The sequence below is a fragment of the Zootoca vivipara genome, chromosome 6 (genome assembly GCF_963506605.1).
Source record: "Zootoca vivipara chromosome 6, rZooViv1.1, whole genome shotgun sequence".
In the NCBI taxonomy this organism is placed as follows: domain Eukaryota; kingdom Metazoa; phylum Chordata; class Lepidosauria; order Squamata; family Lacertidae; genus Zootoca; species Zootoca vivipara.
In genome coordinates this window covers 40,686,019-40,699,777 of record NC_083281.1, presented here as the reverse complement: position 1 = coordinate 40,699,777, position 13,759 = coordinate 40,686,019, and the positions used below count along the sequence as shown (strand labels likewise).

Sequence of the window (13,759 nt, the reverse complement as noted above, 5' to 3'; positions counted from 1 at the left end):
AGATGTAACTAAGGAGTGAATCCAAGAATTTGCTTAGCAGGCTGCTAAAGCAAAGGAAGTATTTATAATTCCACCAGTCCATATACTTCGTGTTCCATAAATGTATGACAAAAATATTTGATAAAAAATCTAGTCTTAATCCATGCCCCTGGTGTTGTCAAAGAGTTACCTTGGAAATGGGGAGAGGGGGCAAGGCGGTGAGAAAAATGGCATAAGACCGCCATATGCAATCATGCTTGGAAATTAAACAAAGGGTCTGCTGGTTTCTCTTTAAGGTTTCCAGACTCAAAAGAGAGCAGGGCAATTAAAGGCACAGAAGTCCTGTCCTCTCTTGAGTCTGGCAACCCTAGCCAGATGTGAGATTTCAGACCAGCAACAACCTCACATAGCAGAACTCATTCCCTGAGTCACCCCACTACAAAAGCTCTTAGCACAATTACATCATGGTTTTGCTTATTCCCAATCAATTTAGGGCACTTTGGGGCGGGGGTGAGGAAGGACCCTGTTTTGGGAAGTAACTTTTGTCTCCAGGAGCTGAATAGTTTTGCTTTTCCTCAGCTGCACAGATAGAATGGTGCTGCAATTTTGTCCGTTTTTTCACTTTTGGGAATATGGCAACCCTAAGATAGAGGGGTATATCTGCATTAAATCTTGAGCTCAGATCATTAGGGAACATGTCTAACTACTGTTTCTGGTTTCTCCACTAGGTGGAGAGACATAATTGCCATTTATGGAAGAGTCCTTCCACCATAGCTGCCAAGTTATCCCTTTTTTAAAGGGATTTTCCCTTATGCTGAATAGGCTTCCTCGTGAGAAAAGGGAAAACTTGGCAGCTATGCCTTCCACTAGTCTCTTGCAGCAAAAACAAAAAGTTCGGGGGCACCTTAAAAAGACTCAACACTCTTAGTACAGAATTAGCATTCATCTACCACACAGACCATGAAGCCAGAAAGAAATGAAATTCAGAAAACAGAAGACTGGTGCGCAGTCTTGAGCTCCTGAAGTTTCCCAGGATGGCACAAGATGGCAGCATTTCCTTACTTCAAATGCAGTGAAGGGGGGGAGCAAAGGTGGCAGACAGCTAAACCAGGGGTGCCTACACTATATACAGGGCCAGATTTAGGTTTGATGAGGCCCTAAGCTACTGAAGGTAATGGGGCCCTTTATATGTCCGTCTGTCTTTGTCAACAGTAAATTGTGGCTGTTTTTTGTGTTGAATATATGTTATATAGGGACCCAGGTGGCGCTGTGGTTAAACCACTGAGCCTAGGGCTTGCTGATCAGAAGGTCGGCGGTTCGAATCCCTGTGACGGGGTGAGCTCCCGTTGCTTGGTCCCAGCTCCTGCCAACCTAGCAGTTCGAAAGCACGTCAAAGTGCAAGTAGATAAATAGGAACCGCTACAGCGGGAAGGTAAACGGCGTTTCCATGTGCTGCTCTGGTTTGCCAGAAGTGGCTTTGTCATGCTGGCCACATGACCTGGAAGCTATATGCCGGCTCCCTTGGCCAATAATGCGAGATGAGCGCGCAACCCCAGAGTCGGTCACGACTGGACCTTACCTATATGTTATATGTAATTTATGGACCTAATAGGTATCTAAAGCCATTTGCACATAACAAAATATGTATTTTATCAAAGGAATTGTTGAACTGAAATACAATTAAGAAGTTTATTAATAGTGAATTACAATTAAGAAGAAGTATATTAATAGTGAATTACAATTAAGAAGAAGTGTATTAATAGTGAAATAATTATTACGGTAAGCTCTAACTTAAAATGATTGGGGGGCCATTACTTACATCATAGGAGCCTACACAACACCAAACACTGCTGCTGAATGTAGGTTTCATTTTATTTGTTTTTTATTTTATATTTTGGAAATGTACATCCAGGTTTTTTTTCCTTTAATTTTTTTTGGGCCCCCGAGAGAGTGAGGCTCTAAACTATATAGCTTGTTTAGCTTATACCTAAATCTGGCACTGACTATATATTGAAGGATTGCAGAGTGGTTTGCAATTGCTTAACAACACCAACGAAATAACATCTAGAGCTACCATTTAAAAAGAACGAGGTTTTCAGAGAGAAAAATCTGGAGGAATGTTGTTAGCTATCCTCCATGTTTCAGAAGCCCAACTGGCACTGTCTAGAAGTCGGGCATTGTGTGCTGTTGATTCCATGCAGGGCAATTTTCTTGTAGTAGAGACACAGCAGACATCTTCACTTGTAACCTGACTTTTTTTTTAAATGTCAACAGGCCTGTTCAGCAGCTTCAACTTTTAAGATGAGCCGGTCCGTGATGGCTGTTGCCCACCAGACCAGGGGAAGCTGCTAGGAGGTCATGGGGGGATGACCAGTGAGGGGTCACAGGGGTGTGGCCAAGTTGTTTTGGTTTCCTCCACAACCTCCTTCCTTTTAAAGTTACGGTGGGCACTTAAGCACTGCAATTTTGCAGCAGCAACTGACTAAAACTGAAAAGTGCCTCACTCTGGTCCAGAGTCCCCTGCTGTCATGATTCCTAGTGTGGGTTCATGCTAAGCGAACTGCACAGAGGTGAGCCCTGCTTAATTCTATGGGGATTGCCACCTTGCAAGTATGTACAGGATTGTAAACCTGAACTGGCTGGTCTCAAAAGTGCAGCACAGGACTGTTAACAAGCTGCCCCATAAATTTCCAGAGCCTCTTTTCCTGGCCTGCTCCTTTCCGCTGGGCACTCTTTATCACTCAGTTGGGGGTGGACAGTGATCTGGTTGTCCCAGACTGCCGTTGGTTCCGATTTAGAGCCAAAGAGCAAGTTTTCCCTGGGAAAGGAGTGGAGCGAGGGAAAAACCACTCAGACCCACCATGCCTAGAAAGCGCTTGTCAAGCAGAAAACCTTTCAGACCTGTGCTTTCTAGGCACAGAGAAAGAGGAAGTGTGAATGAGCCCTGATAATCATCCATCCAAAAAAAAAAATTACTCACACACAGAAAGCTAGGTATCTTATGCTTGATATGTTGGATTTCCACGCACAGGAATTTGGAGGTGGGTGGGGGAGCACTCAATCTTGTGGGTCCCCACCTATTTCTGATAGTTTGGTACATATGTCCCAGGTTTATCAGAAGACACTCGAGGACACAGACAGGACTTCCCTAATGACTACTGCAGGGGGCAGGGGAGTTTGCATCTAAACTGAGCCACTATCCGATTTTCTTGGCAGGGGACTCCCTGAAGAAGGTTTTCCAAAGGTTAATGCATCCCAACATAACAGGAAGCGAGACAATGGCCGAGGCTCTTATCTTGACTGTGCAGCTTTTCCAGGTGCTGACCTCCTCCCCCCCCCCCTGCTCTACACACATACAGCGGTGGGGGCATGCCTGCAGACATCTCAGAGCAAAAGCCCCCAAGGCCAGAGCTGAGGCGGGAAGTGAGAACAGGAAGAGTCTGCTTCTGTCTTTTCCCCTTCCCGTGGTGCTTTGCAACGAGGCCAAGTTTTTGCCAGGTAGGCCAAGTTTGGGTGTATCAAAAGATACCTCTGATCAAAAAAGTAGTCTGGCTACAGATCAGATGTGACAAGAAAGTGTAATGGCATTCCTGTCCTTTTTCAATGTAAAAAACCCAAAAAAAAACCCCACAAGATTGCCATGTTTGGCTACTTCTGCAACTTACATTTACTTGCTGAAAATTACCCCCAAGAGGAAAAACCCCATATGGACACACACAAAAATGCAGCCTCTTCAAGAAGTTACAAAGGCACCAGATTTCCTTTGTACATTAATGAAATTTTCAAGTTTAAGTGTCTTTACAGCCAGTGTGGTGTAGCGGTTAAGAGCGGTAGACTCGTAATCTGGTGAACCGGGCACATGCAGCTGCTGGGTGACCTTGGGCTAGTCACACTTCTTTGAAGTCTCTCAGCCCCACTCACCTCACAGAGTGTTTGTTGTGGGGGAGGAAGGGAAAGGAGAATGTTAGCCGCTTTGAGACTCCTTCGGGTAGTGATAAAGAGGGATATCAAATCCAAACTACTACTACTTTAGGAAAACCTCAGTGTTGGTTTCCAAATACCAGCAGATAATGTGTGTGTGCGTGTGTGTGTTTTCCTGGGGTGTGCATGCTAAAATTTAGCCCAAGGCTCCAGGTGGAAAGAAAGAAACCAGTCACACACAGTTCTTGCCACTGTCTTTGATGCACTTTATTTACAAATAAGCAAAATAAATATAAAAAGGCTCTTAGAAATACAAAACCTTCTGCATAGACAAGATAGTAGCATTGCTTCTCTCTTTTAATAAGTTCTTGATCTACGTCTGATCAGAAGCAACTTCTTTGGAATGTAATAACTTGAGAATTTGGAGCAGGGCTCCCTGCCACTGCCGCCACACACACATCAAGTTTTGTTCATTCATGAGTGTCAACTGTTTGTTGCAAAGGTGGAGATTCCCTCTATGCAGAAACCAGAGCGTGTGGATAATACACAGGTGCTCTGAGCCAGCTGAAGATATCCATGTACATAAATAGACTTTTAACACATGCATCAGTAACCTTTCCATGATTCTTTGTGGAAAGCCACAACAGACAAACTGGTTATACAGTGGTGCCTCGCTAGATGAATTTAATTCGTTCCACGGGTGAATTCTTATAATGAAAAATTCGTCCAGCAAATCTCATAGGAATGCATCGATATTTTTTTTTATTGCCCATAGGAACGCATTAATTGAATTTCAATGCATTCCTATGGGAATCCGCGATTCGCTAGATGAATTTTTCGTAAAACAAATTCGTCTAGCGAGGCAACCTCCGCTCAAAAAATCCTTTCGTTAAGCGAAAAATTCGTCTTGCAGGACGTTTGTCTAGCGAGGCACCACTGTATTTGTTTAGGTTTGCAACATTTATGTCTCTGAGCGCTTCCAGGCTGTTCATATTTCTGAATGGAATTTAGTCACATTCTGGGCAAATTCTGGTAGTACATTTATAGTTGGGTCCTGTGCAACAAACTCACTTGGTCAGACTTTCAGCGATAGGGAAAGTGACAGGGAAATGCTCTGGATTGTGTGGGATAACACTAGCTGGATGCAACACCCTCCGCAGTCATCCTCCAGCCTCCCCACAAGCAAATCAGGGTGAATGTTCACTAAACAGATTGTCTGGAAGTTCCCTGTTTGTCACCATTCGTTTTACTTTTCATCTTTGCTAGCCCATAATTTGCACAAATGCACCTATATCCAGTCAATGTTATGCTGCGTGCTTCAAAGGGGCAGGGAGAGCAGGCACTAATATACTGTAATAGCCAGTCTCCTAACATGGGAAGTAACTGGGTTCTGGGAACGTAACTAGCTACATTTTGGTCAATGGGGCCACCCGAAAAGGCAAGGCAAGGCCATGCCTCACTTTTGCTGAATTTAGTAGACCAAGTCAGCTGTGACCATTTTGAATCCCTCAAGTTTTGAAAAAATTTTAAGCACAGGCTATACATGTAGCAGGAAGAGGAGGCAAGAGTCCTGAAGTGGGAGAACAAGGTACATAATATCAATGGGCAGGTGGGAGATCACATTATTCAATGTGCTGATACATTAAAATCTCATTGCAAGCACAGCAGAGTGTGTGGCTGGGGTTAGAGCTTTTAAAACCAGACACTTGTAACATTTGTATCAGCTATGGTAGGGTTTTTGTTTTCGTTACTCTCAGTGGATTATTTTTTAAACCTGGGGGAAGCATTTCAAAATGGCATCACCAACCCGCAGTCTAAATCCAGTATATTTCATTCTTAGCATCATTGGGTTCTTTCATCGCATTCTCCTTCATGACTTGGCCTCGGGTGCAAGTGATGACTTGCATGTGTAAATGTAGGGCTGCCATATGTCCGGAATTCCCTGGACACTTCCGGGTTTCACCTGCTGAAAAGGGAGTCCCAGTGGAATTTCCAAAAGAGGTTAAAATGTCCGGGAACCCATAGCAACCCATGTCAGAAGTGTTGATTTTTTTTGACAAATTTCTTTTTTAAAAGCTCTAAAACTTCAGTTTTTTTCGGAGATTTTCCAAAGAAAGCTCAACAGCTATGGCAACCCCATGTAAACAGGCCATTGCAGATAAAATATCACAAACTGGAAGGAAGTTCACTCAAACCTCACTACACTCCAGCAGCCATGCATTTGTTGTCCATTTGTAGGGTCTCCAGACACACCATTAGCCTTCAGGAACCTTGAGAGAAACTCCCTTCTTCACAAAGATTTCAGAACGGTTCAAGGGCACCAGTTACTTCACAAAGTGCCCAGCAGCTTAATGTAGAGAAATAAACTGAGACATGTATGCCTGTCCGAACATTCTCTGGAAGAGGACTACAAAGTTTAGGCAATGGGTGCACAGGTGTACTGATGGCAATTCATTACCTTTCCTTTTTCAGTTAAAAAGCTTTGATAAGGAAAAAAGAAGAAGGGATGGAGCTATAATAGCCTAATTGCACATTAGTTACAGATGTATGTCAAAATCTAGCCTGCTCCTAAAAACAGCTGCAGCTGCAGCTGCTGCCAACAGTTTAGAGATGACAGCAAGTCAACCTAGGATGGAAGTGTGGACTGCAGAGCTTGATTGTATCCCCATTGCACATTTCCATCCCCAAAACACTTTGAAATGGACAGGTGGGTGGAGGCAGTTCTGTTCTGTTTTTTATGCAGTGGCCCAGTTCTCCCGGAGGTGGGCAACCTTTGTCTGGGTTATACCACTGCAGACTGCGTGTGGAGGCACACATGATGGAATACTTTTCATGCCAAAAATAAAAATGCCATCTACCTGAACAGATGCCACGGAGGTGGGTTTGCACCTTGCTTTCTCCTTAGCATGCTTACTTTCCATGTTTTTATTTAAAATTTTCATAGAATAGTCCATGCATCCATCACCACTACCACCTGTAGTCTGAAGTGGTATAGTCCCAGCTTTATGGACCTGTGAGATATAAGCCAAGGTCCGGGCTTAGAAAATCCACAATCACCTGGATGTCTCATTTTCTGCTTTGATCTGGGCACATGTACTTGCTGGCTTCTCCCTTGTTAAAACTTCATTTGGACTCCATATGGAGTGCTGGCACAGGCACTTACTCTAAAGCCTTGCTGCTTCGGTCAGGCGTGAACACGCTCCACTTTAATGTGCGCTTTCACTCTCCGCTTCTTTCACATGAATGGGGGCGGCTCAGTGTTTGCACTGACGCTTGTGAAGCTTGCAAAAACTGACAGAACCAGCCACGACGCCTGACTAAAGCCCCCTTTCATCAACACCAAACTCCCAACAATGGTTTTACTAAGCTAGGGTGGGATTAAGCACCCAAAGACCCCCACATCCTGTACAGAAGGCTCAGAGACAGGCGTTCAAACATGAAAGAAAGGGACAGGGATAACTGATAGGGGCAGGGTGAGGACAGTGCAGGGGAGAATGAATGCTTTCAATATGGATAATATATGGGCTGGTGCACCGGGTTCTTCGTGTCAGCAAAACTCTGTGTTTGCAACAGATCTCGGGAGGGGAAATGAGAAAACAGCACGGGTTTCTAAACAGGTTGGGGAGAGAGGAGAAGAAAAGGATTTCCTATTTTCTAATTTGGAAGAGAGGAGAAATGCCATGGGGCTCTAGCAGGACAGGGGGCTCATTCTGGCTTGCTCTGCCAGTAGGCAGGCGAATGCTTTTTTCAGATAACTGAAGGTACGGTGGAGTCATCCCCTGTGACACAAACAAACACTCTGCTCTGACACAGAGTAAAATACACGGGAACCCCATGCCGAGTTCCTTCCTCCAAGAAGCACAACTTCTCCTGAGAACTCCTGACATCGTGATACGGTATGTTTTCCTGCTACAGAACATTGGCTGCCTTGGCAGCAGTTGGGCAGTGATTTTCACACCCTTTGTTTTTGTCTGGCAATCTCTCTGATCAAATGAATTTGACAGATTTTTGAAACACAGCAGAAACCATCCATTGAGGAGGTTGAAGCAACATGTTATAAAAAAACATGGGGCTCATACTTAAAATGGTAACCCTCCATAACTTAGGCCACGTCCTTATGACATCTCTAAGCTGAACAATGAATAACAATGCCCCCTTCATACCATCCTCAGCTCCATTGAAAACTATTGTTTGTCTTCCAACCGTTTGGTTGATCACCAGGAATAATAAAATTCATTTAAAAAAAAAACCTAGCAGTAGTTTGTTCCACCACAAAGGTGAATTTCCCACATGCCTGGGCAAAACTGTCTGGAAAAACACAGTCTTTGAGGTTGTTTCTTCATTCTGTAACTGGGCGCCATTTCCATTTCAGGATTGGGCCTCCAAGAATGATGGACCTTACTGAGCAGTTCTAGAAATGTCTTCTCAAAATCACAGCAGCCATCTCTTTACTTTATTTCCTGTGATTTGGACTGACTCCTCTGTTTGTGAGGGCATCCCCTGGCAGACTTGAGGTTCAGGATTCCTGCTTTTCTTTTATATGTCAGCCAGGCTGAGGTAAAGCAATGGCAATATGGAGTGGCTAGGAATGAAACTATGGGAGTGTTTACAAGAGGCAATATGTATTAGGCTGTGAGGCCTGATTGTTTTTGCGTGGTCTCCATAAGACTGGTGTTCGTATGTGTGTGAGGAGAAGGAGCAGCTAAGGGGAGATCCCATGTTACCTGAGGCCCAAAATGGTTTGACATGAGAAGCCCACAACTCTTGGCATTACAATGGCTGCCAATTCCTCGAAAGAGGTTTGTTCCTGACTCAAACCACTGTCGAACATCAGGTCAGAGAAACCAGCACTTCCAAAATGGCTTCATTTTGAGGCACTGGTGAGGTGTACAAGAGATTACTGGATACCCACAGAAAAGGAGAGGCTGATTTGTCCTCCCATATTGTTCACTGTATGGCACTAGCCACTCTTCAGGCAAAATTGACAGGGTGTTCCTTATTTGCTTCTGGTGTCTCTGCGGCACACTTTGGGTTTTGTGTGTAGGCTAACAAAGATGCAGAGGAGCAAGGGGGTGTCAGACAGAATAACTTTCCTTGGTCCCTTCTGACAAAACTTCCCCCTCTCCAGCTGTTTCTTCAGTTCTCAAGGAGCTTCCAAAGTTTCCAGGAAGGCCATCCAAAGCCTTTTAGACTTGCCCAGGGCTTCAAGAACAGTCCTAGGCCTCACACAGTCTTGTGCAGACCCCAGAATGTGGTCAAGCATTGTTCTCTTCAGAGACAGACTCAGTGGTGAAAGGGAGCTGTGTGGTGTTCTTTGGCTGATCCAGATTTGATTTTGTTTTCTTTTTTGGAGAAGAAAAATGGTGTGGGCAACAAAAGGAAGGAAGTTCTCCCTGGTGACCTGCTGGTGCAAGGTCGGCCTCCCAAGTTCCTCACTTCTTGTGGTGCATGTCTTCCATCCCGACCCGGCCCCAGACGCCTACCACAAAGGTTTCGATCTCACACTCATTGGCCCCACGGGCAATGCGGAAGTAGCCGTCCTCTCCCCAGTCCTTGCCCCACGAGTTGGCAGCAATCTGAAGCCGGAGACACAAAATTGCCCACAAGATAACATGAGCCATTAATGGTTTCCGACAAAACAGCTTTTCACATTTAGACTGCGCCGTAGCATTCATACATAGCAATCTTTTTGCCGTCCTTACTGCAGGCATGCAAGGCAGATCAGCACTATCCCCAATATCTTGCACAGAGAAAAAGAGAAGCTCACCTAAGGCTGTCAAGTGAGTTCATGGCAGAGGCGAGTTTTAAACTGGGGATTCCTGCTTTGTAACACTATCTCGCAGCGGCTTCACTACACCAACTCTCACATTAAATTGAGGATGCGGAACCTTTCAGCTCAGCGGGCCAGATCCTGAGCCCAGTGGGTCACTGACAGGTAGAGGGGGCACCCACCTTGGGGAACCCTTTTTCTTTTGTGGCATGGCTTGATGCCACCCACTACCAGCTGTTTGGTCGTGACTTCAAGCCCTGCTGGGATCGACTACATTCCAGAGTTTCCAATCAGTTGACTGGCATTGTCTTCAAGCCTCATTTACAGCAGCGCTTACTTGCAGACTGCGGGGCAGGAGAGATCCAGAGAAATAGATGTCTAGGATAACGAATAATTATTAAAAGGTCCCACAGTGTGCTTTGAAGGTATATGTTGCAGCCACTTGCTGAAGTTAAAACAAATTTGGGTCTGGGTCAGTGTCTCGATCATCACCCCCACACTGAGGTTGCTCCCTGACACCCTGTTTAATGAGCATTCATCCTGATTTGTTTGTGGGGAGATTAGATGATGTTGGGTCAAGGGAGTTTCATCACACACTTCCATTTCCCCATATTTTTCCTTAGCGCAAGTCTGATTTCTTAGGGAAGCAGGTTTGTTTTGCAAGAGCTCCAAATCAGCTCTGAGCGCGCAGGCTGAATTTGCCAGGATTTGATTGAATTCCACCTGAAAACAGTGACAGTCTGGAAATGCCTTGACTGGGCACCCATCTATGCCACCTTGAGCTCTATGATGAAAGACCTTAAATGAAAGACCTCAAATGAACAATACCTAAATTTGTGGCAATTCCTGGTTAAGACATGGCAGCACTCACCCAGTATTTCTGATTTGACCCATCATGCATCTGTTCCTCTCCCCACCTGTGACACAGAATGAAAGAGACAGCTTTGTTGAGTGGTCCTCCTTATCATGTGCTATGCAAAAGATTTCAGTCACACATTTGCACACCACCCAAGCATCTTCTGATGAAGGACAATTAACAAATATTGCTTGCAAAAAAAATGTGTATATTTGGAGTAATCGGACCAAAACGCTGATGAATTTTCATGCAGATTATAATAATAATAATAATATTATGTGGAAACGTGGCAAACATTTTTAAGACTGGAAAGATAAGAAACCAAAATGAAATTTGACAGATTCTTCGGTCCCTACTTTACAAATGAAACTGTGAGTGATAAATGTTTTGCCACACTTTAACTAAAATATGTTAAGGCCAATAGGACCTGGAAAAAGTGAATTACTATCCACTTTTCTCCAAAACCGCTTCACCAATTTCGTTCAAATTTGAACACAACGTCCAAAGCGAATGTCCAAAGACTCTTATAAGGTGGGACCAGTCACAGGGATGACCCGGGGGTGAGGGGAAGAGGGGGCATGATATGTCATGGGATGGGACAGGTTGGGGGGAATCACAGGGAAAAGCCGGGGTGGGGGGAGGAAAGGGCGGGATATGTCATGGACCGACACAGGGTGGTGGCAGTCACAGGGATCAGCCACAGCAACGTGTGGCAGGGCCAGCTAGTATAAATATAATGTCTAGTAGCTGCTGGTACATGAATCTGTCTAGTCCCCTTATAAAGCCATCAAAGTTAGTGGCAGTACTTCATTTTGCCTGTCCGGGAGAGATGATCAAAGTTCTTGGTCAGGTGTTAGCAAAGCAGGCTTGGTGTCTGACTGGAAGGGGTTTCCCATTTCATTCCTTACAGATTAGCTCAGAATCTGGTCTGTCATTTCCTTCTGCAAGCAGCTTGAGAAGATAAGCCCAAGTGGAAAAGACAGCATGATCTAGCTGGCTGGGAGCCTTCCACTTGTTTCTCCTTAGCTTGACCCCATAGTTCAGTGTTTTCCTTCACCCTAAGCCCATCTCTGAGTGTTTTGATCTCAGTGTTTGAATGGGTAACTGTGGCAACACTCTGTGTACTTACAGTTTGTGAGTCAAGTTAAAAAGACTCAAGGTGTCGCCTGGTGTCAATGTTTTGTTTAGGTTTCTGCTGTATTTGTGGCTTGTTCCAATCCAGTGAGAATTCCTCATCCCTCACACAGTATCATAAGTAGCGTTATTATTATTAGCATTCCACCCACAGCAGCTTACAAATGATTAGACAATCCCTTCCCTTCCTTTCGGGCTCTCAGTCTAAGGCACAGCCCTCAGCACCCTTCACAAACTACAGTTCCCAGAATCCTTTGGAGGGTGGGAAGCCATGACTGTTTAAAGCAGGCATCCTCAAACTTCGGCCCTCCAGATGTTTTGGACTACAATTCCAATCTTCCCCGACCACTGGTCCTGTTAGCTAGGGATCATGGGAGTTGTAGGCCAAAACATCTGGAGGACTGCAGTTTGGGGGTGCCTGGTTTAAAGTGATATAAACCTGCTTAAAATGTATACTGCAGATGATGCATTAGTTTTTTTAGCCATAACAGACTAAAAACACACACAGCAGTCTCCCCATTTCATCTGCGAAACGCTGGAGAGTCTTTTGCATGCTGTGGAATAAGACTCTGAAGCCGTTTCAGTCGTGGTGAAAGAGATCTCAGAGGGGAATCTGCTCCAGCTGTGCTCAGCTCACCCAAAGATTGACTCTTTCACCCGGCTGGCGGGTGTTTGACGTCAGAGAGAAAAGTTCTCACTTTCCCCCAAAAGAGTGGCCTTATCTGGCAGTGACTTGTTCTCAAGAGCCTCCACTCTCCCCCTGCAGGGCCTCTCTTGTTAGTTTTCCTTCCTCATTCCTCAAGCAGCAGTGAGCTGGCATGGATCAAACTCCGCTGTCCAGTCAGTGCCCACAGAATGAGGGGGAAAGGAGAGGAAATCACATGGCACCGTGGAGAGGAAACCTGTTGAACTCCCTATGGTGCCCACCGTCAAACATACACAGAGAGAGGCAGAGACAGTCATAAGCTCCAAAGAGTCACAAGGCCAGGCAGTCATCAGGGGTCCAAGAAGACCCACAAGGAGGAAGGAGGAATATGAGGAAATTCTGCCCCTTCTTCCAGGTTAAAACAGTCTGTGGAGGATGTCCTCTACAACTGCCCCCACCCCCGCAACCCTGGGAAAAGAGAGGACATTATTTTTCTTTACCCAAATGTCTCCTTTATTCCTTTTTCCTGCAACTGGTCCTTCTCCCAAATTCTGGGGCCAGGGCCAAGCTCGCACACCTCTCCACCAAAACATACACAGGCCGTGTTCATGCCATACATTTATAGCACCATGATAGCATTTTAACTTGTCCTGCCTCCCCCCCCAAAGGATTCTGGGAGCTGCAGTTTGTTATGGGTGCTGAGAGTTGTTAGGACACCCCTATTGCCCCCACAGAGCTACAATTCTCAGAGTGGTTCAACAGTCAATTGCTTTCATGCCCTGCTCTGAGGCTCTCAGAAGGTGCTGTCCCCTGTTGGAAACAGAACGCTCGACTGAACCGGACCTTGGCATGATCCGGTAGGACATAACATGTAAGAATACCATGCGATTGGATATTCCTGTGATCAGTAGAAAGCAGCCCCTGAACACCTCTCCACCAACATTACCCGCTCGAGCAATCTCCCTCACCCGGTGACTTTGACGGAATGGGTGCCGTGCCGTCGGTACTGTTCTGGCTTCCCGGCTGCTACAGATGTGTGCCGATAAATGCCGCTTTTATACACGAAGAAGTCTTCATGCACCTCCATGATGGCTGTACAAGAAGATAAAGGAGATGAAGTAAGCAACATGGAAAAGTCGACAGGCACAGACCCTCCACCTCTGATGTTAACTTCACCACCAACCATTGGGAGCCCTGTCTGCACTACAAACGTGTATCAGTTTTATAACTCTCGTGGCTTGCACATTCACACTTGCATACGTGCACCCCAAAGGATCCTGGTAATTGCAATCTGGGAATCCTGTTAAGGGAATCTGGGAATCTGAGAATTCTGTTAAGGGTTCTTACACTCACAAAGCCAGAATTTCTTCAGAAGATGGAATAATTATTAAGCAAGTTTGCTGTGTGAACACACCATTTAGATTTCTATGATAGGTAGACTCCCTGAATTTCC

The 13,759-nt window shown here is 45.3% G+C and overlaps 1 protein-coding gene across 1 annotated transcript in view; it reads right to left on the bottom strand.

The window, feature by feature from the left end:
• Nucleotides 1–4,149: 4,149 nt before the first annotated feature.
• Nucleotides 4,150–13,759, bottom strand: part of TINAGL1 (tubulointerstitial nephritis antigen like 1) — a 28,643-nt gene continuing 19,033 nt past the window's right edge. Inside the window, exons 10-12 of the mRNA XM_060275835.1 lie at nt 13,275–13,398; nt 10,542–10,587; nt 4,150–9,476 (exon numbers count right to left, since the gene is read on the bottom strand). Coding sequence (XP_060131818.1) covers nt 9,333–9,476; nt 10,542–10,587; nt 13,275–13,398 — 314 coding nt within the window. The 3' untranslated portion in view covers nt 4,150–9,332. The remainder of the gene's footprint in view (nt 9,477–10,541; nt 10,588–13,274; nt 13,399–13,759) is intronic.